Source organism: Lynx rufus, unplaced genomic scaffold, assembly GCF_022079265.1.
Source record: "Lynx rufus isolate CCGP_SWC_20201006 ecotype Redwood Valley unplaced genomic scaffold, mLynRuf1.p SCAF_15, whole genome shotgun sequence".
NCBI lineage: Eukaryota > Metazoa > Chordata > Mammalia > Carnivora > Felidae > Lynx > Lynx rufus.
In genome coordinates this window covers 34,580,234-34,595,751 of record NW_025814829.1, presented here as the reverse complement: position 1 = coordinate 34,595,751, position 15,518 = coordinate 34,580,234, and the positions used below count along the sequence as shown (strand labels likewise).

The 15,518-nt window shown below is 44.5% G+C and overlaps 1 protein-coding gene across 2 annotated transcripts in view; it reads left to right on the top strand.

Moving 5' to 3' along the window:
• The window catches only part of PTPN14 (protein tyrosine phosphatase non-receptor type 14), a 180,376-nt gene that overhangs the window by 66,858 nt on the left and 98,000 nt on the right, over nucleotides 1-15,518 (top strand). For both annotated transcript variants that reach the window (XM_047076841.1, XM_047076842.1), the window contains exon 2: nucleotides 5,155-5,482. In XM_047076841.1, the coding sequence (XP_046932797.1) occupies nucleotides 5,309-5,482 (174 nt within the window). In that variant the 5' untranslated portion in view covers nucleotides 5,155-5,308. The remainder of the gene's footprint in view (nucleotides 1-5,154; nucleotides 5,483-15,518) is intronic.

Genomic DNA, 15,518 nt, shown 5'->3' with positions numbered 1-15,518 from the left:
TGCTCCCGGTGACTCTCGTCACTGAAGGGCTGGGGTCTAACTCTTTTATCCGATGCTACTTTTCTCACTAAGCTACATCTGTGAAAAAGAGGATCAGCAGATGATGTTTGGAAATTAGAATAAGATGCTGTTTGTCTTGAAAAAAAAAAAAACATCATGAGTCAGCACTATCGGCTTTACTATCTGTACTAACCAAGAAAAGAGTCTGTTTCCTTAAACTTCCATGAATGGAAGCAACATTTGCAGCTTGCCCTTATTTACTTGATATGTTCTTGAAGAGGGGACAAATAAAACTCATCCTTTCAGTGACTTCAGTTTTTAAAAGAGTTTTCCATTAAACAAAACCAAATCTTCTGGCAAATAGAATTGACGACCCCCTAGTTTGAGCTCTTTTGGAAATCCAGTATCATCAGGAAAATCTACAGTTGCATAAGCGTGTGACCTTTTTATGAGAATTTGGCATTTTGTTCTAGGTTTTACAATGTTCGTGTGACGAAGTGAATATGATGTGGCCCCTGAGAGCCACACAGGGAAAGTCGTTGGAGTCCCAGAGAGGACTTGTTTGTGATAGACTTCACATCCAGTTTCCCGTCTGGTGACATATCTTTTTTTTTTTTTTTTTTTTAATTTTTTTTTTTTCAACGTTTATTTATTTTTGGGACAGAGAGAGACAGAGCATGAATGGGGGAGGGGCAAAGAGAGAGGGAGACACAGAATCGGAAGCAGGCTCCAGGCTCTGGGCCATCATCAGCCCAGAGCCCGACGTGGGGCTCGAACTCACGGACCGCGAGATTGTGACCTGGCTGAAGTCGGACGCTTAACCGACTGCGCCACCCAGGCGCCCCTCTTTTTTTTTTTTAATGTTTATTTATTTTTGAGAGAGAGACATGGTGTGAGTGGGGGAGGGGCAGAGAGAGGGGGAGACACAGAATCCGAAGCAGGCTCCAGGCTCTGAGCTGTCAGCACAGAGCCCGACGCGGGGCTCGAACTCACAAACCGCGAGATCATTAAGCTGAAGTCTGACGCTTAGTCCACTGAGCCACCCAGGTGCTCCTGTCTGGTGGCATATCTTAATCCTCCCTCTCTCTGTCTATCAAGGACAAAGCAGAGGAAGGAGGCTTAAAACCCAGACGGTGCTGGGTCACGTGTATTGTAGAACTGTGTGCCTTTGTAAATAGTTAGGAGATGGACTCATGATACAAGTGCTATGGATTCTTTGAGAGCTTAAACATGGCGGTTGGGGGGCCTGGGTGGCTCAGTGAAGGGTCAGACTCTTGATTTCCACTCAGGTCATGATCTCACGGTTCAAGGGATAGAGCCCAGAGTGGAGCCTGCTTGGACTCACTCTCTCTCTCTCTCTCTCTCTCTCTCTCTGCCTCTCCCCTGCACATGTGCATGTGTGTTCTCTCTCAAAATAAATAAACATTTTAAAAAACACGGCAGATAATTCATAGACTATCAAAATGTTAACACTGAAAGGGACTAAGAGATCATCTCCTCTAACCCTATTCTTACAGATTAGTGTCACACAGATGGTTTAGCTGGAATCATTTAGGTGTGACCCATCCTAGAAGCAAGGGGTGTCTTAAATGAGCGCCTGGCAATTCTTTCCAGAAGCACAACCCTCCAACCGCACGAGTTCTGGGCATAAATGCCATGAACTTTTAATTTAGGTGAAAGATGTAGGTGTTAAAGACGGAGAAAACATGTCTCTAGTTCTGGAAGAGTTTAGAGTCAGCCTTGCTAATACTATTAGCACAAGTTTGATTGCTATGTTACAATAGGCAGAAATGATGTGGGAGTTCAGACAAAGAAAGGGAGGGATTAGAGAAGTCCATAGAAAGAGCCAGCTGCATTTTCAACCGAGCTGTAAGGACTATGTTTAGTACCGGTATTGAGGGTTGCCTTTTGTTTTGTTTTTTTTGTTGTTGTTCCTTTGATTACGAACACTTTTAGGTATACAGAAAAGCTGAAAGAACAGTGCAGTGAATATCTGTACGCCCACCATCCAGATTTAACAACTATTAATGTTTTGTCATGTTTGTTCGACTCTGAATCTGTATATGTATGCATTGGGTTTTTAGCCATTTGTAAGTAAATTATAGATAATATGACATTTTTACCCCTAGATATACCCACTGCCATCTCCTAAAGCATTCTGTTTACACAAGCACAATTCTACTATCAATAACAGAAGAGGGGCGCCTGGGCAGCTCCATCGATTGAGCATCCGACTCTTGATTTCGTCTCAGGTCATGATCTCAAGGTGGTGGGATCAAGCCCTGTGTTGGGCTCTGCACTGAGAGCATAGGGCCTGCTTGAGGTTCTCTCTCTCTCTCTCTCTCTCTGCTCTTCTCCACTGCTTGTGCACTCCCTGTCTCTAAAAAAAAAAAAAAAAAAAACCAAGAAATTTATTAGTAATCCATTGATATCATCTCATTTCTGTTCCCTATTTCAAATTTCCCTAATTGCCTCATGTCTTTTATAGGTATCTTTTTAACCCTGGATTTTTTTTTTTTAATTTTTTTTTTTAATGTTTATTTATTTTTGAGACAGAGAGAGACAGAGCATGAACGGGGGAGGGGCAGAGAGAGAGGGAGACACAGAATCGGAAGCAGGCTCCAGGCTCTGAGCCGTCAGCCCAGAGCCCGACGCGGGGCTCGAACTCACGGACCGCGAGATCATGACCTGAGCTGAAGTCGGACGCTTAACCGACTGAGCCACCCAGGCGCCCCTAACCCTGGATTTGATTGAAGTTCACATATTGCATTTTGTTTTTATAAGTCCTACATCTCTTTTACTCTAGAGCACCACACCCCCCTCCGGCACTCCCCCCCCCCCCCCCACCATTCAATATTTTATGTCATGACATTGACTTTTCAGACCAATTTTCTTACAACTTTTTTGTGGCTACCTTACCTAGCAAGTTTCTTGCAAATTGAAGACTTAAATAGCTTAAAAAATCTTAAAAAATCGGTATTTTCTAGGAGATACACTGCCCGATTGGCAGATGTTGCTTCTGACATACCATTTTTAATAGATAATCCATTTTAAGCTAATCTTTATTTGCAAAAGTAATCTAAGGTGATTGTAAAACGTTACAACACTTTAGAAATGTATAAAATACAGAGTGAGAGTTCTGTGTAATGTCACCTCTCTGTGGCCCTAGTGGTTAATTGTTTTAGGGAATTTACGTTCTTTCCCAGTACTTCATGTGTTTTTGTTTATTATACAAACTGCATTATCTGTGCATTTGGTGTGCAGTGTACTTTTTATTTCTCTAACTGTGTGTTCTGGACGGCGTCCTATGGAATATATAGCAGGGATTGTTTTTAATAGTGGCTGGGATAAAGGTGTACCTGGCCGGCCACATTCTTTCATAGGTGTTTAAGGTGAGGCACACCCAGATGTAAAGCGCCTAGCCCAGGATTAGAAGTGTGGCTTATGCCCACGGAGCAAATATTTCTTCTGTTTGAGGCTCCCTGGTTAATATACGAGTTGAATCTTGGTGTCTTCTGCCTTGTTCTTCAACAAGGTGAGGGAATGTGTAGTAGTCAACTCTTCAGGGTTCTGTATTTGAATCCTGACTTCTTTTTTTGCTTTCTGGGGTGGGTCCCTGTGTAGTCTTTCCTGCAGATATCAGGAGATCATCAGGTTGGTCTACCTTAGAGGTAAACATGACAGTCTGCCAACACAAAGTGATTTAGAAATGTTAATAGGTTTTACCAAGCCACAGTCTCTAGCATGTGTATTTTAAGCCATCATAAAACATACCTGTCATGCTAAGGAATGTGCCAGAGGGCAGGCATCAAAGACCGGCCGAGGGAGTCTGGGGAGTATGTTTTGCTCTGTTGTAGGGTTGTGCCCTGACAACCTCTGTGAGGCCTGGGGTACTGACAGGGAGTGGTTTCTAAATATTAAAGCCATTTTATTTATTAATTCAGGAATGCCTGTAAATAGTTACTCATATTTGCCCCTCTAAGTGTCAGGGGGCTCCGAGGTAATTCTTTGGATGAAAGGTGTGAAGTCAGGCTGGATCTGCTTGACTTAGGGAATGGAGTTAACACAACAATCACATGAGCAAGAGATAGTCTTTTGGGCTTAATGGAGAAGAGAAAGGTGAACAGAGAGGTTGTCTGAACATTTCTGGCTTCTTTGGAAGATAACGATGAAGAAACTCCCAGTGAGGGCAGAACAGTAAAAGCCACTTTTGCTGTTGTTTTCTTCTTGTGTTCTCCATGGCAGTGTCATCCCTTGAATTTGGTGGGACATGAGGGTGTAAGTACATCTCACTATTAGTTAAGTAAATTATCTTTAATTTGGTGGCAAGGCTTTTGCGTCAAGCATTTTGTAAAAGAACAAAATGACGGTAGGGCAGTTCCCCACATCTAACTGCCTGTTTGGTGAAGAAGAGCACAGAGTTGTGATAATAAATGCATTAGATTCATATATTTAAAACTTCTTCAAATGTAGAAAGTTGCTGACTTCCATTAAATGTGCGTTCTCTTCATTTTCTATCATCCGTTCTAAGTGTATAAAGTAAATAACAAAATAAATATTAAGATAAAAATAAAGGTAAATAGTGTTAAGGTAAAGAAGGAGGCAGTGTTGCAAAGAGGGAGAAGGAACAAGATAAGATTCTAAGTTCAGGATCAGCCAGTCACGTAAATCATCGAGCTTCACTTCTTTCCCCTGTAAAAGGGGGGGGGGGGATCAGAGAGCCTACGCCATCAGGCTGTTAATGAGGTTGAAACGAGAGGATCTATTTAGAAGTTACACAGTGTTCCAGTTCCACCGCTACTGCTTTCTTGAGTGGACAGGATGGTGCAGTGAAAAAAGCATGGGAATTCAAGGCCCATAGACGTTGGTTTGAATTCTGACGTTGCCATTCACCTTGTGCGTCTTTAGGTGAGGTCTTCTCATCTCTCTGATCCTCCGCGTCCTCCGCTGTTGAACGGATTTCATCAGCTCCCTCTCCTAAGATCAGGTAGAGCTCATGGGCTCCACCAAGAGGCTTGAGGGCTGCAGAGCTTGCTGGTTCTCGAACGTGGACGTCCGGCCGGCCGGGGGCGTGTGCTCGCGTGTGCGGATCGTACGCCGCGGCATCCGCAGCCTCCCTTGCAGCCAATGACCTTGCTGCTTCTCTGTTCGCAGCGATCCTCCGCAGCGCCGCACCGGGCATGGACACCTTTCTCGGCGTCTGGAGGAGCACGTGCGGTAGTGTCATCACCCAGACACGAAGCTGCTAAGGCCATCTCAGGGGCGTGGGCGCCGGGATAGGAAGGCGGCGTCCGAGGGCCACGCAGCCATGCCTTTCGGCCTGAAGCTCCGTCGGACACGGCGCTACAACGTCCTGAGCAAGAACTGCTTTGTCACACGGATCCGCCTGCTGGACAGCAATGTGATCGAGTGCACGCTGTCGGTCGAGAGCACCGGGCAGGAGTGCCTGGAGGCCGTGGCCCAGAGGCTAGAGTTGCGAGAGGTAACAGCGGGTGTGGGCGGGCATCTGAGCCAGAACTCACTCAAGGGACTGGCCACCTGTCTCTTGGCACCTGCCGTGCTTTGCAGTCCCAGCCTCCTGTTTAAGAGGATCCTGTTGTCCTTGGCATAGGCTTGATCTCACGGCGTCAGTGGATCAGGAGGCCTGCTCCAATGCCGTGACAAGCAGGACCCCGCCTGGGGTGGCGGCTTCCCTTTTGTTACCTTCTATGAGGAGGTTGGGTGGGGGGGGGGTGGGCCGTGTCACGTCCAAAGTCATTGTCTCTCTTTACAGCCGTGGAGCGGGTTGGCATTCCAGCTGAACATCTAGGAGAAAACGCCCACAGAGGGGATGGATGCAGCTGCTTTTAGTTTTTGTTTGTTTGTTTCTGTATTTTCCTCTTCAAAGAGGGGAAAAAATTGAAAAAGTATTTAAAGCGAGCATGACCAGCGAGGTTTTTTGTGGGCGCATATAAAATGGGCGTTTTGTTTCTTTCAGGATTCCCCATGACCCTCGTTTTCTTTCTGCTGTCTGTGAGCGTTTTAAGTTTTTTTATTTATTAAAAAAATTTTTCTTTTAATGTTTATTTATTTTTGAGAGAGAGAGAGAGACAGAACGCGAGCAGGGGAGGGTAGAGGAAGAGGGAGACACAGAATCCCAAGCAGACTCCAGGCTAGGCTCTGAGCTGTCAGCACAGGGCCCGACATGGGGCTTGAACTCCCAAACGGTGAGATCATGACCTGAACCGAAGTTGGACACCCAACCGACAGAACCACCCAGGCATTCCTAGACTTCTTTGGGCTTAAACAAAGCCAGGGTTGACCATGAAGGCAGTCATGTTATCACTCTTTTTTTTTTTTTTTTTCAACGTTTATTTATTTTTGGGACAGAGAGAGACAGAGCATGAATGGGGGAGGGGCAGAGAGAGAGGGAGACACAGAATTGGAAACAGGCTTCAGGCTCTGAGCCATCAGCCCAGAGCCTGACGCGGGGCTCGAACTCACGGACCGCGAGATCGTGACCTGGCTGAAGTCGGACGCTTAACCGACTGCGCCACCCAGGCGCCCCGATGTTATCACTCTTTAAAAGGAACTCTCCTAGGGCAGTATGTCCTTTATAAGAAGCAAGCCCTTAGTCTTCCAGTCTTAATTCTTTGGTGAGAACCCTGCACACGCATATGCGTCCTGAGAGCCCCGGGGCAGAGTGGCCAGTGGGTCAGGTGGTATAATTCAGTGGTTGCCAGCGCAGAAGGGACTGCAAGCCCCTGAGATTTGAGGAGCAGAAAAAGCTCTGTGGCTGTCCTGGGCCCTGTGACCACATTGCCCATTACCTCAGGGTGCTGGTTTGGGAGGTGGTGCCTTCTGGAGGTGATGGTGTTTGATGTCTTCCACAGCCCTCGTGACCCACCTTCTTCCACATGCACAAAGGAATTGGGGTCGGGGAAGTTCTTCTCCCCTTGGCATCCTCCACAGGCCAACTGTTGTATTCTTGGGGACAGTTTCACCTGAGTCCTTCTGTCTCCTGCCGGTCTTCGTGTTTATACTTCGGTTTCTGTGATCAGAGCTTCCTTTGAAGTTTCTTTTCCTGTATAGGGAGACTTTCCTGTTGCACAGCTACATGTGGCTTGGTAGCTGACCCAGCAAAATAAACATGGAAAAGGTTCTGCCTTTGCCCGTTGAGAGCTGGTTCCTTTTGGCTTATGAGTAGCACATTGGGGTATACATATTTAAAAATATGCATGTGCATGGGCATAAAGGAAAAACCTTAATACTGGAGGTTGGTTGGTTAGAAGACTGGTCTAAATTTCTTGTGAAAATGTTTGTTCTAGGTCGTTTACGAAAGATAGCACTGGTTCCACTTTTGAGTATTCTCTGTAACTCACGGGGGAGTAACTATTCTTTGCATATACTGGGAGACAGCAGAGCACGTGCTGAAGGAGTTATAGGCTCGGTCTTTGGCCTCCTGGACTTGGGTTCAAATTATAGTTGTGTCATTTGTTAGGTGTCCTTGGAAAAGTTACCGTGCTTCTCTGGGCATCGGTTTTCTCACCAATAAAGTGGAAATAATGATAACCTTACTTATCTTATGGGACTGTTGTAAATATTAAAAGAGATACAGTATGGAAAATGCATAGTGCTGCATCTAATATTGACAACTGTCCCAATTAAATCCCCATAAGATTTAATGAAAATCTGAAAAAATTTTTCTTTTTTTTTTTTTTTTTTTCAACGTTTATTTATTTTTGGGACAGAGAGAGACAGAGCATGAACGGGGGAGGGACAGAGAGAGGGAGACACAGAATCGGAAACAGGCTCCAGGCTCTGAGCCATCAGCCCAGAGCCTGACGCGGGGCTCGAACTCATGGACCGCGAGATCGTGACCTGGCTGAAGTCGGCCGCTTAACCGACTGTGCCACCCAGGCGCCCCTGAAAAGATTTTTCATTGAAGAAGATCTTGAGCAACTGCAATGTGCCAGGCACTGTGTTAGGACTTGATGAGGGAAGATAAATAAGGTGTAATTTTGTCTTCAAGATATGCACGGGTGAGTAGGGGAATCCAGCATTTAAATAAGCAGTTAAGGCTGAATGCGATCTAGGGGCGCCTGGGTGGCTCAGTCGGCTAAGCACCCGACTCTCGGTCTTGGCTCAGGTCATGATCTCATGGTTCATGAGTTTGAACCCCTCATCAGGCTCTGCGCTGACGGTGTGGAGCCTGCTCGAGATTCTCTTTCTCTCTCTGCCCCTCCCCACTCTCTCTCTTTCTCTCTCTCAATAAATGAATAAACTTAAAAAAAACAACAAGATTAAATGCAATCCATGCTAAAATGCAATGCAGGTGCAGGCCGGAAAGGCAGTAGCTCTTCTTAGACTTGTGCAGTACACAGTCTGTGCTGCTGACCACTGCGGCCCCGGGGGGGGGGGGGGGGAGGAAGTTTCAGTGAAGGATGAACAGAGCCGTCACTCTCTGAACGGGGACTTGAAGGATGCACAGGACTTCAGCAGGTGGCAAAGAAAGCAAGGCCATCCAGGGCCGGGGGAACTGGAGTCTTGAAGATCCAAGGATGCAAAAGCAGGTGCCGTTCTTGGGGGCCAAGAAGGCATCTCTGTGAATCCCCAGGCAGAGTCTAAGGTGCATGCGGAGGCGGGTCTGGAGATGTGGATGGTAATAATTACTCTCAGCAGAGTATTGCTTCTCTCAGTGAGAGGGCAAAGGTCAGACCCGGATTAGCCCACAACTGTGTTGTCACAAAAGACAAAGCAGTGAAGTCTGGATTCTGCTGTCACGTGTCTGTTGCAGTGTGATTGATCTTCTAATGCGAAGGTGGGGTTGACATTTAATGCTGGCTTTATTTTGACATGCTCTAAATGGGTGCATTCACATTAGAGCAAATCACTTTCTTTTTTTTTTTTGATTGTATGCTTTTGTTCTGTGACAGATGACATGGAAGGTATGGCCTTTTGTGAAACAATGCTATAGCTACTTTCAAACGAGAGGATGAGATCACGCAACCTCCTACTTTGTTCTTCATTGGCACACACACACCTGGAGGAGGAGTGCATTCTTTCCCCAGAAGCAGGAGGAGGAGGGGATGGACACGGGGTCTGCTCTACTCGCTTGACTTTCTTTTTGTATTTGGGTCATTTTCCAAGTAGAGTTGATGGAGCTTGAGAGGAGAAAGTGGAAATCTATCTAAAATACAACAGAATGTTGAGTCTTTATTAAGGCTTGGAACTCAGATCTGGTGGGTATTTGGCTTTGCTGTTAGAAGGATTCTGTAGTTGGGGTGCCTGGGTGGCTCAGTCAGTTAAGTGTCCAACCTTGGCTCAGGTCATGATCTCACAGTCTGTGGGTTCGAGCCCCACATCGGGCTCTGTGCTGACAGCTCAGACCCTGGAGCTTCTTCAGGTTCTGTGTCTCCCTCTCTCTCTGCCCCTCTCCTGCTTGTGCTTTGTCTTTCTCTATCTCTCAAGAATAAACATTGGGAGGCCTGGGTGACTCAGTCAGTTAAGCGTCTGACTTGTGCTCAGATCATGATCTTATGGTTCGTGGGTTCAAGCCCCACGTTGGGCTCTTGTGCTGACAGCTTAGAGCCTGGAGCCTGCTTTGAATTCTGTGTCTCCCTCCGTCTCTCACCCTCCCCTGCTTGCACTTGTCTCTCTCTCAAAAATAAATAAACATTAAAAAAAATTTTTAAAAGAATAATTGAACATTAAAAACAAAAATTTAGAAGTGTTCTGTAGATGTATCCTAGACATTTTAAGAGCTTTATCTTAGGAAAAGAAAGTTAACTTTGATTTAATTCTTGATCTACATTAATTATAATTTGTGTTTTGCCACTTCATCTAGTCATTTTAAAAATGGATTTTATTTTTTAAAGCTGTTTTAGCTCCATGGCAAAACCGAGTGGAACGCAGTGGAACATACCTCCTGCACCACCACCCCCCACTCCTATCCCCTCCCCCACGCCAGAGTGGAACATGTGTTCCAGGCGATGAGCCCACATTAACACATCATCATCACCCTGATCCATCGTTTACATTAGGGTTCACTCTTGGTGGTGTTCATTGTGTGGGTTTTGACAAATGTATAATGACATGTATCCATATGGTAGACTTTATGAGGCTCACATCTGGTTTTGAATGTATCGATGTGCTGCCATTTCAAATGGCATTTAGAGGACCCAGACCTGGTTCGTAAGGTCAGCAAATACAATCAAGCCCCAAGGGAAGCTGAACATGAGAGGGTCCCTGATCCCAGAAACCCTAGAGCTTAGAGAATAAGACAAACAAGAAACAAAGCAAAGGGAACAGTCCGTGCTGAGGTACAGAAACAGGAAAGCACGTGGAATTTTCAGGGAAGGGCAGAGTTCATTTTGCACTGATCTGTTTGTGTGTGTGTGTGTGTGTGTGTGTGTGTGTGTGTGTGTGTGTGTGGAGGGGTGGGTGGAGAGGTCATGGCAGGGAGGGTAGGAGTGTAGAAAGGCAGGCAGGAGACTGCTTTTGAAGGGTTTGATGTATCTAGCCAGGGAGTTTTAACTGGCTCCTGTAGGACATTGTGTCTAAAATGTGTCACAAGAATAATTAAAATAAATCTCCAACTTTTAATGTCACATACTGTGCTGAGTGCCCTCCCCATATCAGTTCATCTGATTCTCATTTCAACTCTGTGCGGTGGCTTCTCTGGCCGTCTCCTTGTTACAGACGGGGCCATCACAGCACAGGATGACCTTCTGGCCATGACTGGGCTTGTCCTCAACCCCAGGCAGGCTGCCTCCACTGTTCGAATTCCTGGGCATGTGTAGTGGCAGAAAAGGAGTGTAGTAAAATGCTTTGGGAAACACCTCCATAAATGCTATTTTTTTTAAAGGTGTCGAACTCAGTGTTTCACAATTATTTTAGCCTTCTGTAAAATCCTCTTTGAATTGTTTGGAGAGTAAAATGCTGCCGTGAGATGGGGAGACATCTAAGGGCTTCAAGGCAGAGTGTGACTGACATGAACACCTTGCATTTTCGGAAAAGAACCAAATAGCAGAAAGAGAATGAGGATTGGGGTGACAGGAAGGACAGAGATGCCAGCTGGGTGAACTTAATAACCTGGCTACGGGAAATAAAATGAACTCCTTGGGAAAATTTTTTTTTTAATTATTTTAAGTTCAGAAAAAAAATTGGGTATGAATTTCTGGCAAGGAACTTTTGTTAAGGGAAAGACATAAGATGACAAGGCTCAGAATATAGTTAAAACATGTTTGGATTAATGGATGTCACCCATTTCTCCAAATGAGATGTTAGGTGGAACTTAAGTGGAAAAAATAGAGCTGTTATGTTTGCAGAGGGGATGGTTATCTGGAACCCCGGCTCCTTGTGCCCTTCCTACCTTCCAATACAGTTTGAGAATCACTGACCTGGGATAAGATAGGAGTAGTTAACATAATGTGTCTTATGACTAATTCTCACATTTTGAAAATAATTGCACAGAGAAGCAGCAGGTTTCACGGCTGTGAGAACTGCCTGACTTTGAGTCCTGCCTCTGCCGCTTATCACCAGTGTAATCCTGGATAGTTACGGAACTGCTCTGTGCCTCAGTTTCCTCATCTGTAAATGGAGACGGTAAAGTAGCAACCTCCATGAGTTGTTGGAAGGGTTAAAAGAGTTAGTTTTGTTAGTTGTTAGTATTACAGAGCCTGGCACTTGGAGGCACTCAGTATGGCAGTCTTCTCTGTGACACATCACATGGGCTCTCTGGACTGTGACACAACCCTTCCAAAGATGGGGCTCTGGCCCTTTTATAAAGCTGTTGGTTTCATTTTTAGATGGCTTGAATTATTAGAAGCCGTGATCATACATTGAGCCAAAACTCTTTAAATTCCTTGCATAGTTATTAAGATTGTATAGTCCACTAGGATAGCCACTGGCCACATGTGTCCATCGAATACTTGAAGTGTGGCTAGTTTGAACTGAGATGTGCGGTAAGTATGAAAATACACATCGGATTTTGAAGACCTAGTATGAAAAAAAAGTTAAACTATCTCATCATTTTTATATTAGTTACATGTTGGAAGCCTACTGTTTTGAATACACTATTTTAAATGAAATTTAAAATTAATTTCATTTCTCTGTACTTTTTAAATGTAGCTGTTAGAAAATTTAAAGTTGAAGATGTGGCTTACGTTATATTTCTACTAAACAGTGCTAGGAGCGGCAAGGAGGCCATGTTAATAGTAATAATGACTATCAAGAATTTTATTGGAATATAAAGGATTCTAATAAAATGTAGAAATCTGCTAGAATTATTTTCTTGAGGGATACTCCTGACTCTGCTTTTAATTAGAGAATCATAAATGGAGGAAGAATAAATAATTTCACAAAGGTACCTTCATAGTTAAACTCTATTCAAGACAGAGAATCTATTCTTGAGAATGCTGAATTTGATAACTCTTGGACCTCCCTTAAGACTAGACTGACAGCTCTGGTTTTTAAAGGAGCCTAAAAAAGAATCCCTGATCATTTCATAGGGTGGTGATTGCCCTCAGATTTATCCCCTTGTTCTTTTGCAAATTTATATTTCCTTTTTTTTTTTTTTTATTATTTTTTAAAAAAAATTTTTTTTTTCAACGTTTATTTATTTTTGGGACAGAGAGAGACAGAGCATGAACGGGGGAGGGGCAGAGAGAGAGGGAGACACAGAATCAGAAACAGGCTCCAGGCTCTGAGCCATCATCAGCCCAGAGCCCGACGTGGGGCTCGAACTCCCGGACCGAGAGATCGTGACCTGGCTGAAGTCAGATGCTTAACCGACTGCGCCACCCAGGCGCCCCAGCAAATTTATATTTTCGTTTGAACTCAAAGGTGATTTATGCCAAGCTGTGGGCCACAGTAGGAATGTCCCACATTTTGCTATTCTCGTAACAGCTAGAGTTTATAAAGATACTGAATCTTGACTAGCTTAAGTGAACTTACATTAAGGATATATCTATGGTCTGATTTTATGCTAATCTTTTGGGCATTGGTAACAACGTAATGTGCAATTATAAGAGAATTCGGTTAAATGGAATACTTCATTTCCTGGCCCTGTCTGATAATAGTGGAAATTGCTGTGTTTTGGAGCCTGCTTCCCCTTATCCATATACGTTTGTATTTGCAGTGGACTAAAATAACATTGATTAAGAATCAGCTGAAGAAGACTGCGGGAGAGATGTCTGGTCTCTGAATTTTGTATTGCTTTTTGTCTGTATAAAGATTATAACGTGAACTCTTACTAGCTTAACGTCCGTTCTCTGAGGCAACCTGGCACCCGTGTCTGGTTTCTAGATACAAGAGACTGTAGGTGAAGTAATTTCCCCTGTCTTAACTCGTAAGTCTTCATCTTTTTGTATATTTTGAGTGAGCTGTACAGCCTCGGAAGAGTGATTTTTTTTTTTTTTTCTTGGTTATGAGGTTTGCTTCTTGGGTCGATGTGACTCTGCAGTGTCTTTTCCTCTACTTTTGTGAAAGATTGGCTAGGAAAATGAAGGGGGTGCAGTTGTTAATTATAGACGTGTCAGTTCCAGAAATCCCAGACCTACCCAGAGTAGAGGTTGATTGCACACAAGTTGTTTTTTTACAGTCATCCGACTGATGTATAGTGGTTTATTTTCCAAAGCCGTTGGAATGTAATAGCGTGAAGTGCCGTTTCAGAGCCTGCTTATAGTCATCTTTTGAAGTATTTTCCATGCCTCAGTGAAAGTTTTAATGCCTGTATGTAATTCCTGTATATTTTATGTGGAGCTACACCAACTCTCTGTTTCTTAATTTACAACTGAAGCACTGGGTATGACAGGCAACCAATTACAGCGTAATGCAAGATATTTTAAACGTTTGCTTCTGGATGATTAACTCTCCAAAACGCTTGAGATAAGATCATGGATTTAATCCCTGGCCATTGCCAAGACTGCATCTGTAACCCTTGCAGATAGCATGAAAGATGCATCTTTGGTCACAAAACTGGAAAAGCAAAATCCTCAAAAAGAATCTTCCCCTAGTCACAGCTAACGTGGGGGATTCCACTATCTCTGCAAATAAATGAACAAACAAATCAGAACACCTCCAGACTATTTTTAAAGGCCTTTATTCACTAGAATCTTTTTCCTGGTGCTTGGATCTTACTTTGGCACTAAAATATTCACACACAAATCTGCCGCTTAAGAAACTAGCATATTTTTGAGTGCGCGCATACATTTATGCTTCCTGTGTTAAAATGAGAAACTCCAAAGCAAATAGACCAGGAAACTACTCTTATGAAAATGTCATGTTAGTGCGTCTTTCCTTACACTGTTTCTTAGTAGTGCATTTTTAGTCATTGATTCACAGATGGGGTTCCTCTCCCTGGGCACCGGTTCGTCTGTCTTCTTTTTTCTTCACTGCAGTGAGCTCACTGCAGAATTCAAGGTAACCAGACCCATTTTCTTTTTTTTTTTTTTTTTTTTTTTTTTTTTTCAACGTTTATTTATTTTTGGGACGGAGAGAGACAGAGCACGAACGGGGGAGGGGCAGAGAGAGAGGGAGACACAGAATCGGAAACAGGCTCCAGGCTCTGAGCCATCAGCCCAGAGCCCGACGCGGGGCTCGAACTCCCAGACCGCGAGATCGTGACCTGGCTGAAGTCGGACGCTTAACCGACTGCGCCACCCAGGCGCCCCCAGACCCATTTTCTAAAGAAAACTAGAGAAATAAAATGGGATTAATAGCTCACCCAGAGGGTGAGGGTTCGCCAGACCTGGCTGATGTTTGGAGCTTCAGAGATTAAACAAAACTGTTTGGGGGTATGTACTCGGGCAATATGATGGGATCTTTCTGGCCATGGAGGAGGTGGTTTCTGTTTGGAATCATCTACCACATTCTCCTAAATCATGGGGCAGTGGTTAGCAGGGAAGCTCAGCTTTCAGAATTCAGCTGGAGTTGATGGCAAGTCAATTATGAACCAGCCTGGTGTGGTCTCAGCTGGGCCTGAGGGGATTAATGGTCCCTTGGCTAATACACAGGAAGTTGATTGATGCACTTGTTGGTTTAAGGGAGAGGTCAGTTTCTGATGCTATTTCCTGAGAGGCACCACGTAAGATACGGCAGAATAAACTCGTGCTGCATCGTGAACTTAAATAGAGCAGGCTAAGAACTTTGAGACAGAGTCTTTCTCCTCTGTTGAATCTCCAGGGCAGGGATATAGCTAGAGGAAGAATGGGGTGGGGGTGGCAGGGTGGGAATAGAGAAGGTGACTTTGGGCATAGCTTCACAAAATGGTGTGGGGTTAGGGATCTCATAAACGGACTTTCCTTCCCACCAGATAACTGAATTCAGCACTTAAAAAAAAAAAAAAATGTTTATTTATTTATTTTGAGAGAGAGAGTGCCCTGGAGAGCATGCACGCGAGCAGGGGAGGGGCAGAGAGAGGGAGAGAGAGAATCCCAATCAGGCTTCGCAATGTCAGCATAGAGCCCGATGTGGGGCTCGCTCTCACAAACCGTGAGATCATGACCTGAGCTGAAATCGAGAGTCAGAGGCTTAAC